This window comes from Gossypium hirsutum, chromosome A07, assembly GCF_007990345.1.
Source record: "Gossypium hirsutum isolate 1008001.06 chromosome A07, Gossypium_hirsutum_v2.1, whole genome shotgun sequence".
Taxonomy (NCBI): domain Eukaryota; kingdom Viridiplantae; phylum Streptophyta; class Magnoliopsida; order Malvales; family Malvaceae; genus Gossypium; species Gossypium hirsutum.
This window is the reverse complement of record NC_053430.1, coordinates 4,860,337-4,874,519: the sequence shown is the minus strand read 5'-3', so window position 1 is coordinate 4,874,519 and position 14,183 is coordinate 4,860,337. Positions and strand designations below refer to the sequence as shown.

At 36.4% G+C, this 14,183-nt stretch overlaps 1 protein-coding gene across 1 annotated transcript; it reads left to right on the top strand.

Moving 5' to 3' along the window:
* Positions 1-1,884: 1,884 nt before the first annotated feature.
* LOC107933130 (receptor-like serine/threonine-protein kinase At3g01300) lies at positions 1,885-5,662 on the top strand. The gene is made up of 6 exons (XM_016865277.2): positions 1,885-2,429; positions 3,058-3,377; positions 3,488-3,623; positions 4,174-4,307; positions 4,405-4,528; positions 4,814-5,662. Exons 1-6 carry the CDS (start codon positions 2,315-2,317, stop codon positions 5,266-5,268), a joined length of 1,284 nt encoding a protein of 427 aa, XP_016720766.2. The 5' UTR covers positions 1,885-2,314; the 3' UTR covers positions 5,269-5,662.
* Positions 5,663-14,183: the final 8,521 nt, after the last annotated feature.

Sequence of the window (14,183 nt, the reverse complement as noted above, 5' to 3'; positions counted from 1 at the left end):
CCTACCCCGTCCCTCTCCCTCTCCCCTTTCCCCACCGGACCTCCCCCTCCCCCTCACCGTCCCCTGTCCCCCTCCCCCAGCACCGTCCTTTGAGCCAATAATTGGCATGCACGAATTACGATGAAGAAACCTTTCACGAAGGACAGTTTATCTTCGATCGGAACGATCTCATAGCGATTACAATCCTTTCTTTTAACCAACTGCACCTGGTCTTGCAGAAGACCAGAGCTCCGTCGAGATGATTCAGCAAAAAAAAAAGAGGTATCTTGAGCCATTAAGAGATTTCAAACTTCTCCTTTATACAATTACAATGAAAGATGCAATGGTCAAATATTTGCATTTCAAGAGAGATGACATTGAAATAAATCATTGAGTTTTCGAACACACAAAGGGGGAAAAGTCCATTACTAGTCAAAGTTAAAAGGTCGGGTAAGCATGTCTCTGGAAAATCAGCAAACAAACAGTAATAAAACCAAGTTTCAATCAATTTTAGGAATTACAAAGTAATAAAAATCTAACAGGATTAAGAAAAATATGAAGAAGACTCGGGTTCAGATCATGAACAAACTGAAATGCGGATGAATCAGTTATAGAATAGTGAAAATTAAGGAGCTTAACATCGAATCCAAGTGCCAAATTATACAACAGTCAGCAGCTCATGTAATCACAACTTTTAAATCAGTGAAGAGAAATCAAACCATCATTTATCTTTCAGTGTTCCGCCGTTCATAATACAGAAATGTCTTTTTTTCTAACCAGAAAAATGTTTACCCCTTCACCAGATTTATGAACACTCATTCCTCTTTCTTTTATGCTCTTCCATGTCCCCTTTATAAGAAGCTAAGAAATTGTCACAAGAAAAACTATCTAAAACTATGATCAAGAAGCATGATATTCATTTCCTTTTTGGTGCTTTCGATTGAACTAACACATACAAACCAGTTTGAATTAAATTTCAAGGTCAGAAAGACAACGAACCAACCATAAAAAAACTTGAACTTTCGAGCTCCTAAGGATATGCCACAGACTCAAAACCATCAAATTCAACAACAAATAACAAAATAAAAGCAAATCCAAAATACCCAGAATTGAAACTCGACAAATAACAAGAACCCAGAAGCTAAAGCTAAACAAAGTTGACCATGAAAACAATTTGTGGCGAGTTTAAACTAAATTCCGGGAATCATAGTTTCAAGATCATTCCTTTATTTCTGTTTTTAGTGTTGGGAGTTTGGAGCCAAACTCCAAAGACTAAGAAAATATGGGAGACGGATGGGGGTGGGGGAGACGGATGGATGGGGGATTTTAAAATTAGTATCGAATCAAATATTTGGTAATTTTAAGGGTTATTTTTTACAATTATAACTAAATTAATATAATATGTAAAAGTTAAAAATTAAATTTATTATTAAATATATTTTTAATTATCACGTAAGTTTATTATTTGTGATTTTAAGTGAAATTAAATTGTAAAATTTTAATTTTTAAATGCCTAACATGGAAATTTTTTAATAAATGATTCACTGTGTAAGTTGTTTACCTTAAATTATGTAACATCAAATAAACTCTTATCTTAAAATTAGTTATTTAATACAGTGTATCATATTTTTATAATATTTTATTATATTTATAGAGTAGATGTCATCTTCCCAATTTTGATAAAAAAGTTTATCAATAATTAAAATTAAAATTAACTATTATAAGTATTAAATTGAATAGTTAAATAAATTACAAGATACAAATTAAAAGTTTCAGTTAAAATTAATAGATAAAATACTAGAGTCCTCTTTAAGATAGAACATTCAAAGTTGTTGGTGGATCAATTTCATTGACCACATCCTTCATATATAAAATTAAAAGACACAATGTTAATATTTTAAACATGAATATTAGTTGTCAAAAATGTTTGCTGCTTAATAAATAGATAAATTTATGCACCAAAATAAGAATAGAAAAGGTAGAGGGGAAGGGGAAATGGGCATCGTCCCCCACACAAAAAAGAAAAGGTGGTGGCAAAAAAGTTCTTTTTGTACACACTTGCAATGATGGTGAATTTTGGTGATGATGAATTGATGCCTGCTGCCTGCAGTCTCCAACACCTTCACCTTCCTTTCCTTTTCTTTTCCCTCTCTCTTTGCTCAACTCACTTCTCTTCTTCTTCCTTTCCTATCTACCCATGCCTACTCTTCTTCTTCTTCTTCTTCTTCTTCACTGTGTTGTTTTCATGCAATTATAGTGCCATTCCATGAAACATATTCCTTTCAATTATTATTCTCTAAAGTAACTAAATTGACACTTTACTAGTCGTTCCTCAATGGATGACAACAATTGCGGCTGTTGGGCTGTCTTGAAACGCGGCGTTTGCAAGTCCTCTGCATTTCGTGACTCTGCTAACACCATTCCTCGTACTAGTCTCGTTTATGACACTGGTATTTTCTTACTTTCCGCTTTCTCTTCAGCTTTTGGCCTTTTGTTTTTCTTTTTCTCTTGTGTGCTTGCTATCTCTTCTTTCTTTTCTTTTGTTTTATGTTTTCTATTTCTTCTTTTCTTCCTTCTACTGTTTCTTTTGCTGATGAGTTCTAATAAAAAGTAAAACCCCAATATTGCTTTTCCCATTTTTGTTCTGTTCTTTTTTTACTTAATATTTTCAAAATTTTGAGTCAATAAGCACTATCAGTCTGGGAAACATTTGGAGCTACGAGTTTCAAGATTTTTTTTTGATGATTTATGTGGCCAATGAATGTGGAACTGTTATTTATTTTTTAAATCCATTGTCAGCTTATATATATCATTTTCACTGGTTCACTAAAAATCACGGCACTCTCTCTTTGTTGTTGAAGAGGACAAAGGGGGATCCAGTTCTTTCATTTGATATCTGACAACTTTCCCTCTTCCAACCTAGATAGATACAAATTCATTGATAGTTCAGATCTTTATTGAAAGATTCTAAGTATGAAGTCTAATCCTGAAATTAAAATGGAATTTGTTTTTTTGTTTGTTGGTATGGAATTATGATCAAAGGAAGATGACTTTTTTTCTTCAATCCCCTGTATGTAGCTACTGAGACAAGATATCTAAATGCAAGTAACAGAGAGTTGTACCCTCCAAATGAAGCTCATCTTTCATCTGATAACCCTGATCCACCACCATCAGATAACAAATCTCCATGCCAGCTTCTCCAATTTACTTTTCAGGAGCTAAAATCTGCTACAGGTAACTTTAGACCTGACAGCATACTTGGGGAAGGTGGTTTTGGCTATGTCTTCAAGGGGTGGATAGAGGAAAACGGTACAGCTCCGGTGAAACCTGGTTCGGGGATCACGGTCGCGGTCAAGAGTTTGAAACCAGATGGTCTTCAAGGCCATAGAGAATGGGTGGTTAGTAGAAAAAATATGTGCTTTGGGTTAGTAGATTCAATGTTAAAGAGACTATTGGTAAAATTCTGAAACTTGAGAGTTTAACATTCAATAATTCTTTCTTAATGCAGGCTGAGGTTGATTTCCTTGGACAACTTCATCATCCTAATCTTGTTAAACTTATTGGTTACTGCATCGAAGACGATCAACGGCTTCTTGTATATGAATTTATGACACGAGGAAGCCTTGAAAACCATCTTTTTAGAAGTGAGTCTCACTGTTTCCTTCTGCCCTTCTAACTTAGCTTCACAGATATTCTTTTCTCCAATGTTCTCTTCTTTTTTCTTGAAATATAGTTGTTACAGGATAAATTAATTTTGCATAGGAAGTTCTTGGCATTTTAAAGTTAGTTTCTTATTTCATATTGGTAACTGTCAAGAAGCGTTAGTTTCTTATTTCATATTGGTAACTGTCAAGAAGCGTTTTGTAGTCTTAAAATAGACCTCATTGATGAGAAAACAAAAAATGCAATGTAGTAAAACTCACAACTGCTGAAAATTAGTATACATTTTTTGATGGACTTCATGAAATACACAATATGAAATAGGAGAGAGAAAGTGAATGAGATGATACGTGTTATATGACTGATACTTTTTGTTGGAATGTTACACCAATGAATTTTCGGGACTCACCTGAGTATCTGATGCATATTATATATAACTTTGATGAACAGTTTCCGGAATCTCTAGTCTTGCATATTTATAGGAGTTCACATGAAATAAATACTGATGTAGCTTTGTTGCCTGATTTTGCAAAGGGACAATACCTCTTCCATGGTCCAATAGAATTAAGATTGCACTTGGGGCAGCAAAAGGTTTGGCCTTTCTCCATGGTGGTCCCGAACCAGTCATTTATAGAGATTTTAAAACATCCAACATTTTACTCGATTCGGTATGTAAATTGATGGATTAATATAGGTTACTGTATCAATCTGTCCAATATATATCATTTGTTCCATGGAATCACCAATATGGAAATTCTTTTCCAGGAGTATAATGCAAAGTTATCGGATTTTGGTTTAGCAAAAGCTGGTCCTCAAGGAGATAAAACACATGTTTCTACTAGGGTTGTTGGAACCTATGGCTATGCTGCACCAGAGTATGTTATGACAGGTATCATAATTCATGCAAGATGATCGGAACTAATTGAAAGCATAAAACTTTAGTGTTGTATATGCATATCCTAGAATGAGTTTCGATTCAACATTATTTAGAAATACCTGTTATACTAAATATCAATGGCACAATTGGCAATCAAACCCTGATGCTCAAGGACTTGGTTTAGAACCAGAAATGTATTTCTATTGCTTCTACTCCCTGTTTGTTCGTGAACCTTTCTGCACCATGCAACAATTTGAATATCAAATAATATGTGCACTGTTGGATCTTTTTCTACAGGACACTTGACATCTAAGAGCGATGTCTACAGCTTTGGTGTTGTGTTACTTGAGATTTTGACAGGCCGAAGATCAATGGACAAGAAACGGCCTAGTGGGGAGCAGAATCTGGTTACTTGGGCTCGACCATATTTAGCTGACAAGAGAAAACTTTACCAACTGGTGGATCCCCGCTTGGAGCTGAATTATTCTTTAAAAGGAATGCAGAAAGTTTCTCAATTAGCTCACAATTGCCTCCACCGGGACCCAAAATCCCGTCCTACAATGGATGAAGTAGTGAAAGTTCTCACTCCGTTGCAAGACCTTAATGATCTCGCCATCTTATCCTACCACTCTCGTCTATCTCAACAAGGGAGGCGAAAGAAGAAACCAGAGGGATCTCAGCAACTCTCCAACACTCAATCTAAAAGCATCAGCGGTTCTTCTTTGAATACTGGCAAACAGAGGTGTAGATGATCTGTAACCAACTCCTGCCATCATTGGCTCAGCTATCAAATGAAAACAAATGTTGGGATGCCATGGTTGCATTTTCAATTGTGTGAAGACATATATGTCAGGCTTGGTTGTGCAATTTCAGGGAGTTTGAAAACTTTGGTAGAGGTAAAACCAATTTATTACACTAGATAGCTAACCATCCCCTCTGTTGTAATAGAGGAGTATCTCTTGTAATTAGATCAAACCTCCCATTTGAATGACTGGTATTTGCAGCTACCCGAATGTCTAATTTCTTATTGAGTTTTGGAACCTGCAGTATGTTTCTCCATTGACACTTGTATGATTTTGCTTCAAATCCACATACTCTTCAGTATATGTAAATGAGAATGCTAAAAGATGGGAAAGTTTTGTTTTAGTGAACAAAGATATGGTTATTTATGGTCTCCTTAAATGAATGCTCAAACCTATGTTATCCGGGGCATTATTTTCATACTCATGTCTTAATATGCACAATGACGGATCCGGAATGTTTACGAGAGCCAGTAGCCGCAAATGCAGATGCTCCTGTACAGGCTCAGCCTGATTCCCCTCAATACAATACCATTTAAATATTGTGTCAAAGATAAAGCACAGCCTTTATTTGCACCAAAATCAGCAGATGAGTTTCTAGAAATATAAAGGGAAAAAGAAAAGCATAGAACTGTATGTTTGCATCAGCTACACTCTTCAAACTAGAATCTAATCCCTGCTTTAACTTATATTCTGAAAATCACTTCAAAAAAGAGTAGAGCACAACAAATGCATGCATGTTGACATCAACTGTATTTCTGTATCATATTCAATCTGGGAATCTTTCTAACCTTTACTTTATTCTGCAGATCATTTCCACAAAGGCTAGAGTTAAAAGATTTCCCATATTCTTTACAAACAAAAGTGGTTTAGTTACATATGCATTACATCATCTTTTTTCCATTTTTTTTTTGTTATTAAACAAAAAGAAATCATTTATTTGGCCTTAATCTTAAAACAATTCGCAGAAACAGTAAAATCTTCTAAAAATAAGGATTTTTTTGTGCTAAGTGCTACCCATCAATACTGACAGCCAACCTACTTGTTTGACTTGTCCAAGAGCAATCATATATAAATTGAGCTGGTGTGAAGGGTATTTTTATTTTTTTATATAATTTTTAAATAAAATAATTTAAAAATATTAATTGAGAATCAAACACAAAATTAACAAAATCATATTAAAAACCTTTATCACTCCACTAATAATCATTTATTAATATATTTTTATAAATATATATTTTTAATATAAAATATTTTTATTTTCCCACATCCTAAATGTGATAAAATCTAGTTTTAATAATGTATGTCGTAACCATTTTTTGGTAAAACGGGAATAGACTTAGATTTTGAAAATGAACGCAAAAAACGGGAGTCGCCACCGATCCTTTTTGACTAGGTGTGATCGGGTCACCTCGTTAAAGTGGTTGTTTTTAATAAATAACTTGATTTATTTAAACAACAATTTTGGTCTACGCAAATCAAGAAAACAGGTTCGGGAGTCAGTTACGCACGAGGAAGGATTAACACCCTCGATACGCCCAAAACTGGTACCTAATTGATTAATTAGTATCTTAGTGTCGAAGATTGAAAACTTGGAAGACTTTTGAAATACGATCCCTCTTTGTAAAGAAAATGCTTAAATATTAAAGACCTTCTCGTATCAAAATATGAAATGTCATATCCAGTGAGTTAGGACACAACATCTTGAATTTTCGAGAGCGAGCTTGCCTTTTATAAAATCTGTGTATTTTATTAAAAGGGTATTCGATTGTTTAGAGTAAACGAGAGAAATCGAAACCCAGTAAGTTAGGGCACGTTTTCTCGAATTCTCAAACACCGAATATTGCCTTTATTCCAAAACAAATTCTTATTTCGAGATGACAAAATGTCATACCCGGTAAGTTAGGGCACAACATTTCACATCTTTGAGAATAAGCATTTTTCAAAACTCGTATAGTGATTTAAAAAGAATATATTCCGTTATTTAGGTTAAATGAGAAAAGTCGAAACCCAGTAAGTTAGGGCACGATTATCTCGAATTACCTAATACAAGATATTGCTTTTATGAAAGAATTGTTTGAATATATTGAGTGAAAAAATATAACGTGATTTATAAAAGTAAATTTTGGTATTAATAATAATGTATAATAATGAGTGTGACGATATCAAAAATAATAATGTGAGCAATGAAATAATAGCAAGCCTAGTAATGTGTAAATATAAACAAATGCATGAGGAAAATAAAACCATCGAATACATGAATAAATAAATAAAGATGCATAAAACATGACAAAAGAAAAATGGCAATGATGACGAAAACAATAATAATAGCAATAGTATAAAACGATAATAATACATATGGTATTAAAATATATATATATAATAATAGAAACAAAAATATATATATATATGATATATTAAAAATATACGGGATATGTATCTGAAATGAGTACATAATAGTTATAAAAATATACATAATAGAATGTACAAACAATATGATATTTACAATATATATGTACATAATATATATGATATGCATGACATAATATTAATATACATGTGCATAATATGGAGTATTATATATATATTAAAAGGATGCATATATGATATACAAATGCATTAACAAAACAATAATACCAAAAATTAATAATAATATATAAATGTAGACGTATATGTATATGTATAGGTTAAAGATATATACACATATAATAATACATACACTAATATTATTACCAAATATAATGGGAGCAAAAATAGATATAACATATATGTGTATAGTATGGTATTTAAATGCGTATACATGAAATATACATTGGGAATAATAATATATAAAAACTATAAACATATACATAAAATATATATATAAGTGTCAAATGGAAAATAAAAAGATTACTAAATAATAGTATAAACATGCTAATAATAACAATGAGAATAATAAATAAAATGATAAATAATATTAAAAATAAAAAAGGGAAAAATAATACAAAAAACCGTATTAAATATGAAAAAGGGACTGAATTCGAAACAAAATGAAGTTCCGGGGCCGATTTAAAAAAAATAATAAAGGAGAAATGGACTAATTTGAAAACGTGCGCGACTGCGGAGGGCCAAAAGGGAAATTTTCCTGAGCCCTTAAAATGACGTCGCAGAAGGGAGGACCGAATCGCAAACGCTATAAATTCCAGGGCCAATTTAAAAGAAATTAAAACCTGATTGCAAAACATATAAAAAGCGGAAGGACGGAGCATGCAATTAGCCCTTAAGGGCAAAAGCACGCGAATCCCAGGGTAAGATGGGTCGGGTCTTCGGGTCTCGCGTGAAACAGCGTCGTTTTGGCGCTGTGAGTTGAGGCCCAAAACGGCGCCGTATCATATCTTTATATAAACCTAAAATTTTTTAAAATCATTCATTTTTTCTTGCTGTTTCAGAAAAAAAGGGGAGAGTTCCCCCTTCTTCTCTGGGACAAACCCAGTGTCCGGCCAGGAGAGCCTCCACGCGCCACCGTCGTTGTCGGCGCCGGCCACCGCGCACGGTGGCCGGAAAAGGTAAAGTTCGTCTCTTTTTTTAGTTTTTTTATATATTATCTACGTTATATATATCTATAATATGTATATATGCATTAGTGTCTGTCAATATATTCGAAAAAAATAAAATAAAAAAGCGAAAATAATAACAACGATCACCTTAGGTTATTAACCTTTGTTCCTCGGTTTGGACTGTTTATGCTTTCTGATATTGCTAGGATTCTTATTCTTGCTTTGGATTTTTAAGATCCAGTATTGTTTTTCATTCCGAAAAAATACCGAATGTCTCCATGGTTTTTTGGGTTCGTCTTTTTAAATAGCCTTTTACATTTCTTTTTCTTTTAATATCTGTCTATTCTTCTGTTGTTGCTGCAGGCAAACGGTGGTGTAGCAGAGGCCACTTGCAGGAGATGTGACTGGGGCGGTGGGATAGGTGATTTAGGGTTTCAAATTTTGAAACCCTAAATTTTTAGGCTAGTTGGGTCAGATTGAGGTTAGTTTTGGGTAGGTTTTGGTTTAGGGTGTAGTGGGTATTTAGTGGGTATTTAGTTGGCCTATTGGGTTTATGGGTAGGTTTGGGCTTGGGTATATTGGGCTGATTTGGTTTGGGGTTAATGGGTTTAATTGGGTTTTGTAGGGTTTTGGGCCCAAAATTAGGCTTGCACAGCTGCCCATCTTTTCTTGTTGTCGTGTAACGAGAACAAAGCAAAGACTTAAGAAAGACCAATTTTGCCCGGTCTCACCCTGTCTAGACTTGTTTAGCGCTCCTTTTCCCCAGGTAGCTTCATTCCAATTTTGTTATTTCACTTCGCTTCACTGCTCTACTGCAGCTTCAAAAAGGTAAGGTTTGTTTTGATCTGCTCCACTGCAACACTATAGAGATAAGACACGTGACTTCAATCAATTCCACTAAAACTTCAAAGAGATCTGCTGTAGCTTTAACTGCTACAACGCCATTTCAGGGAGAAGATATTTGATTTTCAGCCTGTTACCCTACTGCCTAGGGGGTTAAGGCTTGTCATCATTTATCTGTTTCCCTACTGCTTAGGAGTTTAGATCTGTAAATTCAACCTGTTACCCTACTGCTTAGGGGTTTAAGGTTTGAAAATTTGGCTTGTTACCCTATTGCTCAGGGGGTTGAAGCCCATTACTTTCGATCTGTTTCCTTACTGCCTAGGGGGTAAGATCTGTAAATCTTCAGTCTGCTTCCCTACTGCTTAGGGGGTTAAGGCTTGGTGGTTTGAATCTGCTTCACTGCATTCGAGGAGGCAAGATTCGATGTATTTGATCTGCTCCACTGCAACCTCAGGGAGGCAAGATCTGTGATTTTCAGCCTATTACCCTACTGCTTAGGGGGTTAAGGCCCACCTTCTTTGATCTGTTTCCCTACTACTTAGGGTGATAAGATCTGCAAATTCGGCTTGTCACCCTACTGCTTAGGGGGTTAAAGCCCTTTGAATTCAACCTGTTACCCTACTGCTTAGGGGTTTAAGGTCTGTAAATTTAGTCTGCTCCACTGCGACTTCAAGGAGATGAGACTTGTAACTTCGATCCTCTTCGCTGAGACTTCAGGAAGACAGGATTCGCTGGATTTGATCTGTTCCACTGCAACTTCAGAGAGACGAAATCTGTAAATTTCAGCCTATTACCCTACTGCTTAGGGGGTTAAGGTCTGTAAATTTAACCTGTTACCCTACTGCTTAGGGGTTTAAGGCTTGGTGAATTCACTGATGACCTGTAGAATCAGTTCCATGTATTTATGCTTATGCCAAAGAATTAGGATGCTATGATCAAAGTGAATCAAATGCTCCTAATTAGATGCATTATGAATGATCTATGAATGTATGGGTGCAACATGTGGTGAGCGTGAGTCCCTTTTAATGTTTAGGTTGCTATTGCTCTTTGTTCATCAAGGTTCTTTCTCTGAAAAGGTACTCTGTCTTCTTATTCAGCTCAAATTTTGAACAGAAAACCTGAAAAGGTGGTCCCAATTTATACTCTTTCTTCTCAGATGCTTCCAATCTTTGAGTTTGGTTAGTTCTGAATAATAGTCCTGTTTCAGGTTCATGTACTATTTAGAAACTTTCAGAGTAATGTGCAGAACTCTTTTTGCAAAAATGGTTTTAGTCCATTAATCATCATTTCAATGCAAAATGCTTGAAAAAGATCATAACAATGACAAAACTGAAATTTATCAGAAACAACACTTGAAGGGAATATATTAATCACATTCAACAAACATTGCTGGAATACAAAATGAATAAAAGGGAATAGGTGCCCTAGATATCGCAGCGTGAGTTTCTCTGTACTGACTTCTTGAGGACTCCTTTTTTTTTGCCCAATATGTGTTTAGGGGATCTAGAGTACTCTTGCAGATGTCCCAAGATGTAACATCTCTTCTCCTTGTTAATTTAGGTACCATAAGACCATCGCATGCCCCACCTTTGATCAAAATTTGAATCACCCTTTACGGGTTTTCAATTCAAAATCCCTTTGGTCTCAAGGTGCTCTTTGCGAGTTTTCACCCTGGCCTCTCCTTTTTTTTAGGTGAAGTATTTCTTAACCGAATCTGAATTCACGGGATTGGATAAGGTCTTGCCATCCATTTCAGCCAATATCAATGCTCCGCCAGAGAAGGCTTTCTTCACCACATAAGGCCCTTCCCAATTCGGCATCCATTTTCCTCTGAAGTCTTTTTGTATGGGCAAGATCTTTTTCAGTACTAGGTCTCCCTCGTGGAACTCTCTGGGACGAACCTTTTTGTTGTAAGCTCGCATCATTCGCTTTTGGTACATCTGACCATGGCGAATAGCCCGTAGCCTCTTTTCTTCAATCAAATTCAACTGATCGTATCGGGACTGGATCCATTCTGCTTCATCTAACTTTACTTCTGACAAAACTCAGAGGGAAGGAATCTCAACCTCGATAGGTAAAACTGCCTCCATTCCATAGACTAATAAGAAAGGCGTTGCCCCAGTAGAAGTTCTGATAGACGTTTGATAAGTATAGAGGGCGAATGGTAGCTTCTCATGCCAATCTTTATAAGTTTCTGTCATCTTTCCTACAATCTTCTTGATGTTCTTATTGGCTGCTTCGACTGCACCGTTCATCTTCGGGCGATACGGTGACGAATTGTGGTGTCTGATCTTGAACTGACTGCAGACATCCGCTATCGTGTTATTGTTCAAATTCAATGCGTTGTCAGATATGATCCTTTCCGGCATTCCATATCGACAGATGATTTCCTTTTTCAGGAACTTGCTAACTGCTGATTTAGTGACATTGGCATATGAAGCGGCCTCCACCCATTTGGTGAAATAATCGATGACTACAAAGATGAAAAGATGCCCATTTCAAGCTTTTGGCGAAATTAGCTCAATCACATCCATGCCCCACATCGAGAAAGGCCATGGTGAAGTCATGACATGCAGAGGTGAGGGAGGTACATTAATCTTGTCTCCATAGATTTGGCACTTATGACATCTTTTGGCGTAGTTAATACAATCTCCTTCCATGGTGGACCAATAATAACCGAACCTCATAATTTGCTTGGCCATTGTAAAACCATTAGCATGTGTCCCGCAGACGCCCTCATGGACTTCCTCCAAGATTTTCTTAGCCTCAATAGCGTCTACACATCTTAACAGTACCTGATCCTTTCTTCTTTTGTATAGGATCTCCCCGTCTAAGACATAGTCACTGGCCAGTCTTCTCAACGTTCTTTTGTCGTTCTCAGTAGCTTGGTCGAGGTACTCAAGATTCTTCACATATCGTAGGATATCGTAGTACCAAGGGCGATCATCATTTTCCTCTTCTTCTTCGAGGTTGTAACAATGAGACGGGGCCTCGTAAATGCTCATTTGGATTGGTTTCACATCCTCTGGTTGGTTCACCTTAATCATAGAAGCTAAAGTTGCTAGGGCGTCAGCCATCTAATTTCCTTCTCGTGGGAGGTAGTAGAAGACAATATCATCAAACTCTTTAATTAACTCAAGGATCAACCTCCGGTAATTGATCAATTTGGGGTCTCTTGTCTCCCTTTCACCTTTGAGTTGATAAATCACTAGGGCAAAATCTCCATATACCTCTAACACCTTGATTTTACGTTCTATGGCCGCACGTATTCCCATGTCCATGCTTCGTATTCTACCATATTGTTCGTGCATTCAAAATCCAATTTACTAGTGAATGGATAATGATCTCCGTTCGGGGACACCAGAACTGCCCCGATTCCGTTACCCACAGCATTTGATGCTCCGTCGAAGTTTAGCTTCCAAGGATGACCTTCTTGAGGGTTTTCTTCGGTGGTCGCCTTGTACATCAGATCTTCATTTGGGAAATCAAAGTTCAGAGGCTCGTAGTCTTCTAGAGCTCTACTGGCTAGGAAATCCGCTATTGCACTCCCTTGTACAGCTTTCTGATTTACATAGACGATATCAAATTCAGAAAGTAGAATTTGCCATCGGGCCATTCTCCCGTTCAAGGCAGTCGACTCCATCAAGTATTTCAGAGGATCCATTTTAGAGATCAGCCAAGTTGTATGGTACAACATGTATTGTCTCAGTCTTCTGGTTGTCCAGATCAAGGCACAGTACAACTTTTCAATGAACGAGTATCTCGTCTCACACTCAGTAAACTTTTTACTGAGATAATATATCGCTCTTTATTTCCTTCTCGATTCATCGTGTTGGCCAAGCACGCATCCCATAGAATTTTCAAATGCCGTCAAATACAGTATCAGTGGCTTATCTGGATTAGGTGGTGTCAACACTGGGGCATTAAACAAATATTGCTTAACTTTGTCGAAGGTCTTCTGGCATTCCTCGTCCCAACCACCAGGGTTGTGTTTCTTAAGGAGATGGAATATGGGGTCACATTTCTCGGTTAGTTGTGAAATAAACTGAGCGATGTAATTTAGTCTTCCTAGGAATCCTCGAACTTCCTTCTGAGTACGTGGTGGAGGTAACTCTTGTATGGCTTTGACTTTATCTGGGTCAATCTCAATCCCTTTTCCACTGACCACGAATCCTAGTAGTTTTCCTGACCTGGCTTCAAAGGTACATTTTGCGGGATTGAGTTTCAACTGGAATTTTCTCAACCACAAAAATAATTTCTTCAAGACTTGCACAAGCTCTTCTTCAGTCTGAGATTTGGCGATCATGTCGTCGACATAGACTTCAATTTCTTTATGCATCATATCATGAAATAGGGTTACCATGGCTCTCTGATATGTTGCTCCCGCATTTTTCAATCCGAACGGCATTACTTTATAGCAGAAGGTTCCCCACATGGTCACAAATGTGGTTTTATTCATGTCTTCAGGATGCATCTTGATCTGATTGT

Excerpts from the sequence above, each read along its gene's own strand:
- LOC107933130 (XM_016865277.2), top strand. The coding sequence starts at position 2,315 with ATGGATGACAACAATTGCGGCTGTTGGGCTGTCTTGAAACGCGGCGTT. Across the intron at positions 2,430-3,057 it reads TAGTCTCGTTTATGACACTG|CTACTGAGACAAGATATCTA; the intron begins GTATTTTCTTAC and ends CCCTGTATGTAG. Across the intron at positions 3,624-4,173 it reads TGAAAACCATCTTTTTAGAA|GGACAATACCTCTTCCATGG; the intron begins GTGAGTCTCACT and ends GATTTTGCAAAG.